This window comes from Lepidothrix coronata, unplaced genomic scaffold (genome assembly GCF_001604755.1).
Source record: "Lepidothrix coronata isolate B3197 unplaced genomic scaffold, Lepidothrix_coronata-1.0 Scaffold352, whole genome shotgun sequence".
Taxonomy (NCBI): Eukaryota; Metazoa; Chordata; class Aves; order Passeriformes; family Pipridae; genus Lepidothrix; species Lepidothrix coronata.
This window is the reverse complement of record NW_016690532.1, coordinates 218,601-234,077: the sequence shown is the minus strand read 5'-3', so window position 1 is coordinate 234,077 and position 15,477 is coordinate 218,601. Positions and strand designations below refer to the sequence as shown.

The window sequence follows — 15,477 nt, the reverse complement described above, 5'->3', positions numbered from 1 at the left end:
TCCAACCTCTTCCCCCCCCTCAAACTTCCCATCTCAACCTCTCCCCTTTCAAAACCTTCCCTCCTCAAACTTCCTCCCAAGCTTACCCCCAAACTTTCCTTCCTCAAACTTTTCCCCCCCAATTTCCATCCTTCAAACTTCCCCCCCAAAACTTTTCACCCCAATCCTTCCCTCCCAACTTTCCCTGCCCCAAAATCCCCCCAAAAACTGACCTTCAGGCGGGACTTGACCCTCCCCTGGGCTCTGGGGGCTCTGCTCAGCTGGGCCTTGCAAGGAGGGGGTGAGGCCTCGTTGTAGATGGTGAAGGGGGTCCTGGGGAGGCCGGGGAGCCCCGGGAAGGAGGGAAAAGCTTTGGGGTGGGGGGTGCAGGGCCCCCTGATGGCAATGGGGGGCACAACCTCAGAGTCCAAGTCCCCCGGAGCAAACACGTCCTGGGGGCTGGGGGGGCTCACCCTGGGGAGCTTCACTCTGGGGGGCTTCTCCTTGGAGGGTTCCACCCCACGGGGCTTCACCCCCCTGGCCTTGGGGGGGGCGGGTTTGTGCTTTTGGGGTTCAGCCTTGGAGTCTTTCAGGGTCTTTTTTGGAGGGGGAGGCTGTAGTTGGAGAGTCCAGCCCTGGGCAAGGACATCGTCCACAGAGAGGCCCAGTTTGGTGGCCAGGTGGCCAAGGGTGGCCATGGCCTTAGCCAGCAGGAGGGTGGCCCTGGAGACCCCCAGGCTGGGCAGGTGGGGGCTGCAGGACCCCAGGAAGGTCAATCCCCACTCCAGCTCCTCATCCTGGGGGTCCCAGAGCCCCCCGGTGCCACTCAGGCTCTGCAGGGCCAGCGTGGAGTAGCCCATGGCCACCAGCTCGTCCAGCAGGCCCAGGGTGGGCTGGGGTCTCGTTCTGGGGGGGTTCTGGGGGTCCAGGGTGGGCAGATCCCAGTTCTCAGCAGGGTCTTGGTCCTCAAAGGGGTCCTGCAATCCCAGGTCCTGGTTCCCAAGGGGGTCCCTGTCCCTGGTGGGGTCCCCATTCCCAGAGAAGTCCTGGTTCCTGGGGTAGTCCCTGTCCCCGAGGGGCTCCCCTTTTCCGCGGTGCCCCCCCAGCCTGTGGCCGAGCTCCCTGGCAAACCTGTGGCCCACCCTGGCACAGCGGGGCAGGACCCTCCTCACCAGGGCCACCCCCGCAGCCCCTTCCCCTGCCAGGACCCGGCCCCGGGCCTGGGCCAGGGCCCAGCGCAGGCCCAGCACCGACACCACCAGGTCTGAGCAGAGGCAGCAGGGGCAGCTCCAGGGGTGGGAGAGGAAGGCCAGGCTCATCTTCTTCCCGGGTTTCAGCTCAGGGGAGGCTGTGAGGGCACTCAGAGGGTCCTGGGAGCTTGAAGGAGCCACGAATTCCAGGGCAGGGCCCTTTAGGAACCCCTCGTCCTCCTCCCCCGAGGGGTTTCTGGGGTGGTCCCAGCGCCTCCTTGGCTCCATGTGGCCCTTCCTCGGGTGGATCTTGGGTGGGAGCAAGGGCTCCTGGGGGGGTTTGGGCTCTGAAAGGGAAGGGAGGGTTAATTTGGGGTCCTTCAGCCTGAGAAACCTGGATCCAACACTCTCCTTTCTGGATTTAAACTCTGGATGGAAGGGAGGGATATTTGGGGTCCTCCAGCCCAAGGATCCAACCTGAATCCCAAACTCGCCCAGCTCAAGGTCAACCCCTGGGTGCTCCAGCACTGGATCCAGGAAGGATCCCGAGGCAGATCCCAAAACTGGGGACCCCCAGGGTCCCCCCAAGCTCAGGGGTCCCCCCCTGCATCCCAGGGGTCTCACCTTGGTGGGGCTGCAGCAGGAACAGGGTGTGCTGGAGGTTGAGCTGGCTCAGCTCCAGCTCCCCCTGCTGCAGCTCCAGCTGGGATTTCAGCAGCAGGAACGACGTGCACCTGGAAAAGGGATGGGGAAGAGACCCCTCAGACCCCCCACAAGACCCCTCAGATGCCCCAGATACTCTCAGACCCCCAAAAGACCCCTGAGACCCCCCCAAAGATCCCTCAGACCTCCCAAGACCCCTCAGACTCTGCCAAAGACCCCCCAGATCTCACCAAAGACCCCTCAGGTTTAGTGTCATGGTTTTGCCAATCCTGTTCTTTAGTCCCATTTTCCCCCCATTCCCAACCCCGAGGATCCCAACCCCAGGACTCGCCACCGTGTGCCCTGCAGGAGCCCGGACAGCCTGAGGGTCTCTCTGCAGAAGGCCCTGGTCCATCACAAGGCCCCATTCCCAACCCCGAGGATCCCATTCCCGATCCCAACCCCAAGGATCCCATTCCCAGCCCCAAGGATCCCGTTCCCAGCCCCAGGGATCCCGTTCCCAGCCCCAGGGATCCCGTTCCCAGCCCCAGGGATCCCAGGGATTCAGCTCACCACCGTGTGCCCTGCAGGAGCCCGGACAGCCTGAGGGCCTCCCCACAGAAGGCCCTGGCCCGGCACAGCACCTCGGCCTGGCCCAGCAGTGTCACCAGGCGCTCACAGCACCACAGGGCCTCCCCCAGCACCTCCCACTTCAGCACCACGTTGGCACCTGAGGGGGCAAAGGGAGGGGATGGATCTGGCCCAGGGGAAGCCTGAGCTCTTCCAAAGGCTCAAGGTCCTCCCTGGAGGAGCCCAACTCACTGCAGAGGGTCCTGACCCCTCCCAAGGAACCCAACTCATTCCAGAGGCTCCCAATCCTTTCCAGGGATCCTACCCCATTCCAGAGGGTCCTCCCTCCCCTCTCACCATAGTCCTGGAATTGCTCTGCCCCCTCGTTGCTCCGGGAGCCCCCCAGGATGTCAAAGCCCAGGAGGAAGATGATGACACTGCGAAGGAGCTTCTGGACCTCCATCAGGGCCACCTTGGGGGTCTTCCAGCCTGGGGGGGTTGGGAGGGGGGTCAGCACCAAGGAACGCCCTTCCTTGCCCCTCTAGCATGGAGACACCCCCAAAATTCCCTCTCCTTATTCCAAGTTCCCTCCTCCTCACACCAAACCCTCTTCTTCCTCCTCAAATCGAACTTTCCTCCTCATCCTCCAACTCCCCCTTCCTCCTTATCCTCAAACCCCCTCCATCCTTCTCTTCCTCACCCCCAAACTCCCGCCATTCCTCCTCGTCATCCTCAAAATCTCAGAGTTTAAACCTTTCCAGGACCCTCCATCCCCCCAGAGACCCCCTGGGACCCTCCTCCCCTCTCCCTGCGTCCCCCCCAAGACCCTCCATCCTCTCCCCAAAACCCCCCTGGGACCCTCCATCCCCCCTCCCCCCCCTCCATCCTCCCCCAGGGGTGACTCCCACCCCGCCAGTCCCACCTTTCCAGTGCAGCCGGTGCCGGAGCTCTGGATCCAGGTGTGCAGGGGCCATTCCCAGGTATGTGGCCACCACCTGGAGCCCCTGGGCCTGGAGCAGGTACCAGCCCTTGGTGGCCTTTTGGGCCAGGGGGCTCTGGAGAACCTGCAGGAGCAGGGACAGCCCCTCCTCCACCTAGGAAAAATCGGGATTCAGGGATTGCATGGGTCCTCCACATCCATAATTCCCTCCTGTCCTACTTTTGGGGGGTCTCTGCACCCCTCAAACTCCCTCTTCCCACAACTTTTGGGGCAAAAAGGAGCCCTTTTAGCTTTACTTTTTGGCTGACACAACACAGGTGGCTCCGGAGCAGGAGGCAGGAATGTTGCAGGAGCTGCTGGGATTCATCTCCACCTGGGAATTCCCTCAGGATGGACTCCAGCTCTTCCAGAAAAACCTGAGAATGCCACACTGGGATGAACACCAGGACCTCAGGCATTATCCAAATCCCAACCTGGTCATTCCCAGGATGTTGGAGGAGCTGCTGGGAATTCCTGTGGCATACACTCCAGCTCCTCCAGGAAAACCTGGGAATGCCACACTGGGATGAACACCAGGACCTCAGGGATCAACTAAATCATTCCAGAGGGTCGTTCCAGGCTCACCTGGGCATGGGTGGGACATTCCAGCTGCAGGAGCAGGCGGGTGAGGTGGGACAAGGCCCAGGCAGCGCCGGGAGTGTCACTGAGGCTCCGGCACAAGGATCGGAGCAGCAGGAAACTCTCCAGGGCTTGGATGGGCTGGGAAGCACAAAATCCACTGGTTACACCCCAAAGCCACCTCCTAGGGGGTCTCCCGGTGGTCCTGGGGGTCTCACCTTGGCCAGGAGCTTGTAGAGGGTGGCCAGGAGGTGCAGGGAGGTCACGGTTTGTTCCAGGCTCCGAACACAGGGAATTCCAGGGGATTCCAGGAGCTGCTTCCATAGAGAAAAGGCTTCATCCAGGCTTTTGGTCAGAGCTGAGGGGACACCAAGGGGCTAAGAGAGCTTGGACAGAGCCAGGTGGGGCCAAAAGGAGGATTCCCAGGCTGACACCTGGCTCTTCCCAAAAGAAAAGCTCTTCCCACCCCTCCAAGGTCCCAGAAAACCCCCTCCTGGTCCCCCAGCCCCAGCCCCCTCACCCCTGTCAGTGTCCAGGGTGCAGCTGATCCCATCCTGTGGATCCAGCTCCTCTCCCGCCCTTCCCTCGGCATTCAGGTCGTTGGGCTCAAACTCTTCCAGGTTCCTGCTGCCCTGGGTCCTCCCCCTCTGCTCCCTCTCCATGCCCTGGGAATTTGGGACACCACAGGAGGCTCTGGATGGGTCCAGGACACACCCAGACCTCCGGGATTTTCTGAAATCCTGGGAAAAAACAGCCCCTTCGAGCCCCTGATCCACAAAACCTTTTCCATATGGGCCTCAAGGGTGCAGATGTGGAGCCAGAGCAGGGCCTGGGCCTTCTCATCCAGGAGCTGATCCCGGTTCTGGGAATTCTGGGGCACCTTTTCCAGCAGCCTCAGGGCCTCCCGGATCGCGTCCAGCGCGGAGCTGCCAGGAAAAGGGGTCAGGAAACCCTCCCAAAATCCCTGGAACTCCACAAAGGAATCAGGAACAGCCCCAAAAATCCCTGGAGATCCACAGGGGGGATCAGGAACAGCCCCAAAAACCTCTGGAGATCCACAGGAGAGGGAGGGAAACACCCCAGGACCCCAAAGAAACACCATGGGGCTGAGAGACCTCAAACAGGGACAGGGGATCCCAAAAAACCTGTTCCCAGATGGACACTCAACAAGATGGGCCTGGAAAAGCTCATCCCAACCCATCAGAGTTCCAAAAAACCCTTCCCAACCTTCTCATCTGTCCTGGAAAAGCTCTTCCTACCCCACCAGGGTCCCAAAAAAACCCTTCTCCCCCCTCCAACACCCTCCCCCACCCCAGACCCACCAACCCTCTCCCCAAAACCCCAAACCCGAAACCCTCCGGTGCCTCCACCACTCCCGGGGGGGCATTTGGGGTGGGAGTGGTCCCAGGGCACCCACCAGTCAGTGTGGGGGGCGAAGCTGTGGTAGCACAGGACCTGGGCCAGCTCCAGGAGCCCCAGAGCCCTCGGGAGGAGCCCCCTGGGGTCCTCGGGGCAGAGGTCCAGGAGGTCACACAGGACGTTGTAACGCTCTGGCCCTGTGTCCCACTTCAGGCACTTGTAAGCCTGGAGCTCGGCCAACAGGAGGGACACCAGGGTGGCCCTGTCCAGGGAATGGCCTTCCAGGGAGTCCCTGAGGGTCCTGGGGGAAGAAATCCCATTGTTTTCATGGATTCATGGAGTGGGTTGGGTTGGGAGGGACATTAAAGCTCATCCCATCCCACCCTCTGCCTTGAGAACTTCCACTATCCCAGGCAGCTCCTGCCAGGGATGGGGCATCCTCTGGGAAATCCATTGCAGGGCCTCACCACACTCCCAGCAGCTCCCAGTCCCCACCACAGTCCCTCCCAGCCCCCCAGTTCCCCCTCACCGCAGCCGCAGCTCCTCCCGGCCCTGTTTGGCCGCCTCCGATTTGATCCTGGCCCAGAGTCCCACGGGCTCGTGCAGGAGCCCCCCGGGCTGGGCCCTCAGGACCCCCCCAGGCTGGGCCAGGGGTCCCCCAGGCTGAGCCAGGGCCAGGAGCCACGTGGTCACTGAGCCCAGAGCCTGCTCCGGCCGCCCCAGGCGCTTCCAGCTCTCCACCTGCATCCGGAAACACTTGTGGAGCTGTGGGAGGACAAGGAGAGAATAGGTGTGTGGGGAGGGAATTCCAGGGGTTCTGTATCCCCCTCAACCTGCCCTGGGCCAAGGGAAGGGCTGGGAGGTGGGAACTGGGATTGTTCCAGGAGGAAAACCCGGTCCCATCCTCTCCAGTCCTCCCGTCACCGGTAGGAATCCCAGTATCATCCCTGTATCCCGTTCCCACCTGGGAGAAGGGAACCTGGGAATTGGGGCTGTTCCAGAGGCTAAGCCATTCCTATCCTCTCAGTTCCTCCCCTCACTGGGATAATCTCATGTCTCCCTTCCCACCCTGGAACAAGGGAAGGGCTGGGATTTGGGGTTATTCCAGGAGGAAAAGCTGGTCCCATCCTCTCTCCCTTCACTGAGACCATCCTGTCCCACCCAGGACAAGGGAATTGCTCGGAGCTGGGAATAGGGGCTATTCCAGGACCAAACCCCTCCAGTGTCACCCCTCCATTCCCAGCCCCCCGTACCCTCTCTGGGGGGGTGTCAGGGCAGCCATAGCCCCCCAGTTCCCCCACCCCCCTGCAGAAGGGCTCGCAGATGGTTCCGGCCTCTTCCAGAAAGTTCCGGCTCTGGAAGGCGAAGCCCAACTTGAAGGTGCACGAGGCTGTGGGGAGAGGGACCCCCAAAGTCACTGAGAGAGCCCCCTCCCCACCCACAAGGGGACTGAGACCTCCCAGCTGTGCAGAGACAGTCCCCCAGGACAGGGACAAGGGCTCCCCCTTGGTGGCACTGACCGGTGACATCGAGGAACTTGGCCCTGTCGGTCTCGGGGAGCCCCCCCAGAGCCTCCACCATCCAGGTCACGCTCCGGGTGCAGCTCCTGCTCACCTGGGCCAGCCCCAGCCACCCTGAGGGCTGAAGGGACAGGGGGGTCAGCAAAGGGGTCACCTCCACAGCCCCCAAAGAACCACCCCCAGGGCACCTTGAGCCCCCCTTTCCAACCCCACCAAGGAGGGGAGAAGCTTCCAGAACTTTCAGGGCACCTCCAGCCCCCTCTTCCAACCCCAAGGTGCTTCCAGCACCCCAAGGGTCTTATCCTGAGCACACCAAACTCCCCTTTCCAACCCCACCAACAAAGGGAGAAGATCCCAGCACTCCCAGAACCCCGTCAGGGCCACTGAAGCCCCCCTTCCAACCCCAGGGGTCCTGGGGGTCCATCCTGGGGGTACCTGGGAGCCCTGGAAGGTGTCGTGGATGGTGTTGGAGAAGAGCTGGAGGCTCCGGAACAGGAGCTGCTTCACCGTTACCTGCTGCTTGAGGGCATCGGGGGGCACCTGGGGGGGGAAAGAAGTGTTCAGGGAGGGCAGGAGCTCCAGGAGCTGGGAATGGGAACAGGCATAGACCTGGGAATGGGAAAAATGGGGATCAGGAGCTGCAAGATCTCTGGGAGCTGCTGGGATGGACCTGGGAAGGGCAGGGAAGGAGGGAAGTGGGATTTGGGGGTTCAGGAGCTCCTGGAGCTGCTCCTGGTGACACGAACACCGGAGAGGGACACAGAGGGTTCACACAAAGTGAACCCCAACCCCAAAACAGGGTTACACCCCCCCACAGCTGCCCCCAGACCCACTCCCAGCCCCCCCAGTCCCTCACCCTGCTGAGCAGCCGCTGCAGGGCCCAGCAATGCCCCTCGGTGAAGGCACAGAGCCCGGGCAGGTCCTCGAGGCTGAAGGGCAGCTCCCGACTCCTCCTCGTCACCTCCCTGAGCTGGGCCGTCACAAACTGGGCCCCCTCCAGCAGCACCCTGAGGGTCCTCTCTGAGCCCTCCCCCCTCAGGGCTGCAGCTGCCTGGGACAGCAGGGGCCCTGGGGGGGACCTCCCCTTTCCCAGATGGATCCCGGCCTCCAGTAGCACCAGGGGGGCCCCCAAATCCTCCCTGGAGCGCCCCAGGAATGCCTTGGCCTCCTCCAGGGCCTCCAGGGCCTCGTGGAACCTGCCAGCCCTGCAGAGGTGCCTGGAGCACTCCAGGGTGAGCTCTAGGAAGCACAGGGAGTGTTGGATCCCTGGAGGATTTGGGGCTTCCTCCCGGAGAGTCTCCAGGAGGAATTCCCGGAGCTGCCGGGCCAGGAACACAGGGCAGGGAGCCCTCTCGGCCTCATAGAGGGCAGAGGCTGCTGCTGCCTTTTGGGCTGTCTGGGAGGTGAAGAAGGGGGGCTGCAGAGGGGGCAGAGACCCCCCGTCCCGCTCCAGCAGCAGCAGGAAGCGCAGGGCACGGATTTGGGCAGAAAACAGGGATCTTCCCTCTTCCCGAGGCCGGTCAGGCCCTGCCAGGGCCGCTGCCCCTTTCCAGAGGACACAGAAGGTGTTGTAGGTGACAGTGGTGAAGTCTTTGGGGGGGTCCTGGAGGGGGGTGTAGGTTCGCAGTTGCTCCCGCAGCAGCTCAGCCGCAGCCCAGCAGGAATTCCCGGTCCTCCAGCAGGAATTCACGGCGTTCCTGAGCAAGTGGAAGAGGATCTTCTCCAAGTACAGGTCCGGGGGGTTCGGGACCAAGCTGAGGTAGCCCCTGGCAGCCTCTTGGGCCAGGGCCATGAGGGGGGCTCCAAAGGAGGGGGGACCCTCCCGGCCCAGCTGCTCCACACACGATCGGAGCACACGGTCACACGTCTGGAGCCGCCGCTGCCGGGATGGGGGGGGCACTCCCGGGGGGATCTGCAGGGATTCCTGAGGGGAGACAGGGACTCAGACCCCTGGATGAGGGAGTCAAGATCCCTAGAACCCAGCCCTGAGCCCCCCGAGGGTCATTTCCTGGGGGAAAGAGCGAGTCAGAGCCCCAGTCCCCAGCCCAGAGCCAGTCAGGGGGTCTGCCAGAGGGATCCAGAGCCCCTCTGAATGTCCTTTTCGGGGGAAATGAGGGAGTCAGACCCCCCAAACCCAACCCAGAGCCTCCTGAGGTTCCCCGTGAGAGTCCCCCAGCTCACCCACAGCTGGTGGGTCCCAGTGAGATCCAGAGGGTTTCCTGGGGATAAGGGGGTTAAGACCCCATATCCCAGCTCAGAGACCCCCCAAGAGTCCCCCAGCAGGATTCAGAGGTTTTCCTAGGAAAAAAAAGGGACCCAGCCTCCAGCCCAGAGCCCCCTCCCCAGGGAGGGACCTCCAGCTCACCCTCAGCTTCTCCAGCCTCTCCTCGATGTTGTCCCCCTTCTCCTTCCCATCCATCCTGGGGTGTTTCCAAGGGGCTTCCAAAGTGATGTGGGGCTGGGGGAGGCAGGGGAAGGTGTGGGACCCCCACAGCCGCCCTCGAGCTCACAAACCCCCAAAACTCACAGCCCCCCCCCAGTCCTCACATCCTCAGGCCCCCAGCCCCAATATCAGGCCCCCTAATTTCCCCTTCAGGGCCTCCCAAAATCCCTCCAAATCCCTCCCATTTTTGCAGCCCCTCAGGCCTTCCTCCCGCCCCCTTTTGCCCCTTCCCACTCACAGCCCCCCTCCCGAGGACCCCCGGGACCCTCAGCCCTCTGAGGGGGTCCCAGGACCTCCGATCTCCCCTCAGGATAACCCAACTCCCCGCACCCCGCTGCCTTCAGGCCTTTTCCCCCCCTCTTTGCCCCCTGGTTCCTCCTCACCAACCCCCTCCCCCAGCCACCTTCCCCGGCTCCCCCAGCCACCTTCCCCGGCTCCCCCAGCCACCTTCCCCGGCTCCCCCAGCCACCTTCCCCGGCCCCCCCGGCCCCCCGCGGCCCCCCCGATCTCCCCCCCAGGACCCCCCAAACCTCCGCTCACCTTCCGCGGCCGCTCCTCTTCGGCCGCCAGGGGGCACCTCGCGCCGCGCGCGCGTTCAAATCTCCGCGACGGCCAATCAGCGCTCGGCCCCACCCCCGGCCCCGCCCTCCGAGTGAGGCATCACGGGAGCTGTGGGTTTTATGCCAATAGCGAGGCACGGGTGCGCACGCGCATAGAGGGGAGGGCGGTGGGAACGGAGGGGGTCAGTGGTGTGAGGGGCGTGGTCACAGCAAAGGAGGTGTGATCATTGTGATGGGGCGTGGTCACCGTAAAGGGGCGTCCCCAGGTGTCCCCCTGTGTCCCGCAGACCCCCCTGGGGTTCCGCTCTGTCTCCAGGTGTCCCCACGTGTCCCCTCTATTCCCAGGTGTCCCCAGGTGTCCTCCCTGCCCCCAGGTATCCCTCTGTCTCCAGCTGCCTCAGGTGTCCCCATGTGTCCCCTGGACTCCCCTGGGGGTCCCCGCCTCCCCCCAGGTGTCCCCAGGTGTCCCCTCTGTCCCCAGACACTCTCTCCCCCTCTCCAAATCAGCAGCCGCAGCTCCAAACCCAGAGCGTTTTATTGGGGCGGGGGGGAACAGACCACACGCGGGGCCCGGGGGTGTCCCAGGGGTATCCCAGGGGTGGGGTGACAACACTGGGACCCCCTTCCCCCCTCGAGAGTGGCGGCATGCGGGGGGGGGTGGCGGTTTGGGGGTATTTTCGGGACGTTACGATGCTTTTTACAGGTGGGCGCTGCGGGGGGTGGGCGGCATGACCCCATCCCAGCTCCCTGAGCCCCCTCCCCACGTCACGAGGCGGGGTCAGGCAGGGTAGATGATGAAGCCGGAGAAGGTGCTGGACTTGGGGGTATTTTTGGGGTGGTTTTGGGGTAGTTTTATGGGTTTTATGAGAGGGGGTGCGGGTCCTGGGGCAGGGACAGCAGCGGAGGGCAGGACCCCTGTCCCAGCATCCCGAGCCCCCTCCCCGTCCCGGGGGGTCAGTCGGGGTAGATGATGAAGCCGGAGAAGGTGCTGTACTTGTTGGTGTTGCCCCCGTGCACTTTGCCCCCGTCGAGCTTCACGAACACCTCGTCGCCCACGTCCAGGTGCAGGATGACGCTGTTACTCGCATAGTCGTAGTTCTGGTCCGCGTCCTGCGCGATGGCGCTGGCACGGACCTTGGGGGGGCACGGGGGTCAGGGACTACCCCCCATCCACGAGGGAATGGGGGATGAGGTGCTCGGGACCCCCGCGGGGCGCTCAAGGTCACGGTGTCCGGATGAGGCAGAGCCGATGTCCCCCCGGGCCACGAGTGTAACCGGGGGGGACGGGGAGGCACCTGGAGACACCTGGGAACACCTGGGTAGAGCTCCTCCCGCACCACCGGAATCCCACAGGATAACAGGGACACCCCGGGGGTCCCACAGGGTGATAGGGAGACACCCCCCTCCAGGGCAGGCTCCAAGGACGGTGACCAGGAGCACGGGACCCTCCCAGGCTCCTGTGCAGCCCCTCCTCGGACCAGGGATGCCCGGGGGGACATGGGGACAGCTCGGTTTGGGGGGGTGTCCTGGGGGGACATCGACCACCTTGGATCGATCCTTATTTTTCCCGGAATAAAAGGATGGGAAGAGTCCTGGGGTGAGGCCATTCGGGAGCAAACAAAGGGACTGGCCAGGGGGGCACAGCCACCGACCCCCCCGTGCAGGGGGTGTTCCGGTGACCCCCTACAGCCCCCCCATGTCCCACAAGTTCCAAGCCCAGCATTCCCAGGGGATTGTGGCCCCCTGGCCCCCGTGGCAGGACTCCCAGGAATGGGGAGGTTGTGACCCCAAGGCTGAGGGGGGGATGGGGGGGTGTCACCCCCTCCCGTGGTACCAGAGGGGGAACAGGGTGGGAGCAGATGGAGGGGGGAGAGAGGGTGGGAACTAGGGGGGTTGGATGGAGAAAATGGGATGTGGGACTTGGGAGGGAGGAACTGGAAATGGGGAATTGGGAATGGGGGAAGAAGATGGGAATTGGGTGGGATTAGATGAGGGAAATGGGATGGAGGAAATGGGATGAGGATTCTGGGGGTGGGAGGAACTGGGGATGGGGAATCGGGAATGTGGGGGAAAGGATAGATGTTGGGGGAGAAGTGGATGGTGGAAATGGGATGTGGGAAGGGGGGAGGAACTGGAGATGGGGAATCAGGAGTGAGAGAAAATCGAGATGGGAACTGGGGGGTATTGGATGGGGGAATGTGGGATCTGGGGGAGGGAGGAACTGGGAATGGGGAATTGGGAGTGAGAGGAAGAGGGAATTGGGGAGAATTGGATGGAGAAAATGGGACGTGAGGATTTGAGGGGCAGCAGAACTGGGGATGGGGAATCAGGGAGGGGGGAAGCAGGATAGGAACTGGGGGTGGGATTGCATGGGGAAAATGGAATGTGGGGACTTGGGAGGGAGGAACCAGGGATGGAATCGGGAATGGGGGGAGTGTATGGGAATTGGATGGGGGAAATGGGATGTGGGGATTTGGAGGGGAGTGTACTGGGGGTGAGGAATCGGGAATGGAGGGGGAGAGAATGGAAATTCTGGGGGGAGAGGATGGAAATGGGGGAGCATGGATTGGATGGGGGAAATGGGATGTGGGGATTTTGGGGGGGAGCAGAACCGGGATGGGGAATCAGGAATGGGAGAGAATCAGGCTGGGAGAGCTAAAATTAAGGAAAACCAAACCAGGAAATACGGGATGGGTGTAAACAAAAAAACGGGACGGGTGTAAACAAGGAAACCGAGGCACCACGAGTTGGGTGGGAAAACCGGCATGAGGAAAACCTGGATGAGGAAAACTGGGATGGAGGGGGAGCATACAGAGAGACATGGGGCTGGCAGAGGGCAGGGGGGGCCCGGGGGTCTCGGGGGTCTCTCCCCGCGTTACCTGCCCGTTTTTCATGAGGTCTGCCCACATGCTGGTGCCGTCCCCGCCGCGCATGAGGACGTGGTAGGTGAAGAAGTAGATGCCGGGCAGGGGGCACGTGAACTTGCCGCTGGAGGGCTCGTAGTAGTTGCCCACGTTGGTCACCACGTCGTCGAACCGCAGCACCTCGTAGCCCTCGTGGGGCTTCCGCAGCCCCGCGTAGAAGGCGATTTTGGGGCTGTAGAAGGACGGGATGTACCCCCCGGGTCCCGGCCCCGGGGGTCCCGGCGGGCCCGGCCGCCCCGGCTCGCCCGGAGGTCCCCGTGGGCCGGGGGGACCGGGAGGTCCCCGCGCTCCGGCGCGGCCCCGGCGGCCCGGGGGGGGCTGCGGGGAGGCCGGGGGGGGCGGCTCGGGGTAGGGGTCGCAGACCATGCGGCAGCTCCCCAGCATCTCGTAGTGCGCGGCCGCCTTGGAGCTGTGCACGAGCAGCGGGATGGCCACCAACAGCACCAGCACCATCGCCACGCCCGCGGCCACCCCGGCCACCCGCCGCCGCCGCCGCAGCCGGGACGCGGCCACGGCCAGCAGGTCCTGCTCGCCCTTGGGGGCGATGGTGGCGATAGCGGGGGGCGCGCAGGGGACGCCCCCGGGGCAATCAGGGCACGGGGAGGGCGGGGGAAGAGGGGATGGGAGTGGGATTGGGGATGGGAATAGAGGCAGGGATGGGGACAGGGATGGGGACCGGGATGGGGACAGGAATGGGGATGGTGGCGGGGTTGGGAGAGGGGATGAGAGTAGGAACAGCAGCAGGGATGGGGACAAGGATGGGGATGGTGGTGGGGTTGGGAGAGGGGATGGGAGAGGGGATGGGAGTAGGAACAGCAGCAGGAATGGGGACAGGGATGGAGACAGAAACGGGCCTGGAGATGGGGCTGGGGACAGGAATGAGGACAGGGATGGGGACGAGGATGGGGACAAGGATGGGGATGGTGGCAGAGTTGGGAGAGGGGATGGGAGTGGGAACAACAGCAGGGATAGGGACAGGGATGGGGACAGAAACGGGGCTGGAAATGGGGACAGGAATGGGGATGGGGACAGAAACGGTGCTCAGATGGGGCTGGAGAAGGGAACAAGGATATGGATGAGGACAGGGATGGGGATGGAGATGGGGACAGCAGCCGAGGCCGGGGCTGGAGCTGCGGGTGGAGGTAGGAATGGGACTAAGGGCAGGGATGGGGCCGAGGATGGGATCAGGAGTGGGGATGAGACCGAGAGCTGAGATGGGGCCGAGGACGGATCGGGAGCAGGGATTGGACTAGGAATGGGGCTGGGGACGGGGCCGGGAGCGGAGCTGCGGGGGAAGCCGGAGATGGGACCGGGAGCGGGGCTGTGGCTGTTCCCAACGCTGGGACCGGGAGCGGGGCCGGAGCTGCGGGTGGAGCCGGAACCGGCGCTGCTGAAGGGAATGAAGCCGGAGCCGACGATGGTACCGGAGCGGAGCCGGGAGCGAAGCCGGGAGCGGAGAGTGGAGCTTCTGCAGCAGCAGCCGGGACCGGAGCCGGTGTTGGAGCTGGTGATGTAACCGGAGCCGGGATGGAGCTGGGAAGGACCCGGGAGTGGAGCCGGGAACGAGCCGGGATGGAGCCGGGAAGGACCCGCGACCGAAGCCAGAATGGAACCGAAATAGAGCCGGGGAGGATTCGCCACAGCGCGCGGGGCAACTTCTCCCCAAGTTGTCCGTGAGAGGGACCCCCGGGACCGGGACCCCTGGGAATGAGACCCTCGCGAATAAGACCCCCGAGAGCGGGACCCCGGGAGCGGGACCCCCTTGCCCCGGGAGCGGCTGGGCAGCACCACCCGGGGCGGTTCTCTGGGCCCCCCCCGTGCCCCTCTTGGGGGACCCTCGGCCCCGGGCCCTCGGTGGAACACCACCCCCCCACACCAATCCCCCCTCTCCGGTACCTGCCGCCGGTGCCGCCGCCCGCACCGCACCCGCCCCGCACGGCCCCGCTCCGCCCGCCCCGCTCGACGGCTCCGGGCACGGCGGGGGCGGGGAGGCGGCCAGGGGCGGGGGGGACCCGCAGGAGGGTGAGTGTGCAAGGGGGGGGTGAGTGTGCACATTCCTGGGCGGGGGAGAGCGGGGAAGGGGGGACGCGGGGGGGGGCACAGGGGGAACAGACCCCCCCCATGCACAGGGACCCTCCCCCGGTGGGGGTCAGCCCCACGCAGGCGGCCGCGGGGCAGTTTTTGGAGTCCCTTTGGGGTCCAAACGCGTGGGGAGCTCCGTGTCGGGGTGGGGGGCTCACGGGCCCTCCCCAGCACCGTCCTGGGGGCCTCAGGCCCCCCCCCCACCAAGGGGCCCCCAGAGGGGACAGACTGGGGAGGTGGGATGGAGGGGTGGGATGGGGGGGTTGAATGGTGGGTCCCCTGCATGAAGCCGGGGGGAGGCTGGGTCCGGGGGGGGTACCCATGTGTGTCTGTGCGGTGTCACAGTGGGACCCCCACGGACAGAAGCTGGGGGGGTGTAGAGGTGTGTGCACAGGTGTGTGTGTGCTCTGTGGGGGCTGTGCTCAGTTCACGTGTGTGCTGTGCACGTGTGTGTGTGCTCTGTGTGTGCTCTGTGTGTGTGTATGCTGTGCATGTGTGCGTGTGTGTGCTCCGTGTGTGTGCTCTGTGTGTGTGCTCTGTGTGTGCTCTGTGTGTGTGTATGCTGTGCATGTGTGCGTGTGTGTGCTCCGTGTGTGTGCTCTGTGTGTGTGCTCTGTGTGTGCTCTGTGTGTGTGTATGCTGTGCATGTG

General features: G+C 64.1%; 3 protein-coding genes across 3 annotated transcripts in view; all 3 read right to left on the bottom strand.

Annotated features, from left to right (window-relative positions):
- The window catches only part of ESPL1 (extra spindle pole bodies like 1, separase), a 16,900-nt gene extending 7,064 nt beyond the window's left edge, over window positions 1–9,836 (bottom strand). The window contains exons 1-18 of the mRNA XM_017838660.1: window positions 9,802–9,836; window positions 9,184–9,276; window positions 7,675–8,742; window positions 7,254–7,358; window positions 6,819–6,939; window positions 6,552–6,688; window positions 5,828–6,063; window positions 5,357–5,599; window positions 4,721–4,865; window positions 4,460–4,604; window positions 4,158–4,297; window positions 3,946–4,080; window positions 3,618–3,737; window positions 3,304–3,475; window positions 2,739–2,870; window positions 2,385–2,541; window positions 1,794–1,903; window positions 213–1,732 (exon numbers count right to left, since the gene is read on the bottom strand). Of these exons, the coding sequence (XP_017694149.1) occupies window positions 213–1,732; window positions 1,794–1,903; window positions 2,385–2,541; window positions 2,739–2,870; window positions 3,304–3,475; window positions 3,618–3,737; window positions 3,946–4,080; window positions 4,158–4,297; window positions 4,460–4,604; window positions 4,721–4,865; window positions 5,357–5,599; window positions 5,828–6,063; window positions 6,552–6,688; window positions 6,819–6,939; window positions 7,254–7,358; window positions 7,675–8,742; window positions 9,184–9,237 (4,740 nt within the window). The 5' untranslated portion in view covers window positions 9,238–9,276; window positions 9,802–9,836. The remainder of the gene's footprint in view (window positions 1–212; window positions 1,733–1,793; window positions 1,904–2,384; window positions 2,542–2,738; window positions 2,871–3,303; window positions 3,476–3,617; window positions 3,738–3,945; window positions 4,081–4,157; window positions 4,298–4,459; window positions 4,605–4,720; window positions 4,866–5,356; window positions 5,600–5,827; window positions 6,064–6,551; window positions 6,689–6,818; window positions 6,940–7,253; window positions 7,359–7,674; window positions 8,743–9,183; window positions 9,277–9,801) is intronic.
- Window positions 9,837–10,420: 584 nt separating this feature from the next.
- Window positions 10,421–13,198, bottom strand: C1QL4 (complement C1q like 4). Its single transcript, XM_017838682.1, has 2 exons — window positions 12,701–13,198; window positions 10,421–10,955 (listed from the first exon to the last, which is right to left on the bottom strand). The coding sequence occupies exons 1-2, from the start codon at window positions 13,196–13,198 to the stop codon at window positions 10,776–10,778; spliced, it is 678 nt and encodes a 225-aa protein (XP_017694171.1). The 3' UTR covers window positions 10,421–10,775.
- Window positions 13,199–13,775: 577 nt separating this feature from the next.
- Window positions 13,776–14,800, bottom strand: LOC108509297 (tetra-peptide repeat homeobox protein 1-like). Its single transcript, XM_017838659.1, has 2 exons — window positions 14,642–14,800; window positions 13,776–14,278 (listed from the first exon to the last, which is right to left on the bottom strand). The coding sequence occupies exons 1-2, from the start codon at window positions 14,798–14,800 to the stop codon at window positions 13,787–13,789; spliced, it is 651 nt and encodes a 216-aa protein (XP_017694148.1). The 3' UTR covers window positions 13,776–13,786.
- Window positions 14,801–15,477: the final 677 nt, after the last annotated feature.

Bases quoted from the DNA above. Each gene is read 5' to 3' on its own strand.
- C1QL4 (XM_017838682.1), bottom strand. From the start codon at position 13,198: ATGGTGCTGGTGCTGTTGGTGGCCATCCCGCTGCTCGTGCACAGCTCC. The intron at 10,956-12,700 runs GTAACGCGGGGA...TGCCCCCCCAAG, and splicing joins ACCTCATGAAAAACGGGCAG to GTCCGTGCCAGCGCCATCGC.
- LOC108509297 (XM_017838659.1), bottom strand. From the start codon at position 14,800: ATGTGCACACTCACCCCCCCCTTGCACACTCACCCTCCTGCGGGTCCC. The intron at 14,279-14,641 runs GTACCGGAGAGG...GGTCCTTCCCAG, and splicing joins GGCGGCGGCACCGGCGGCAG to CTCCATCCCGGCTCCGGTTA.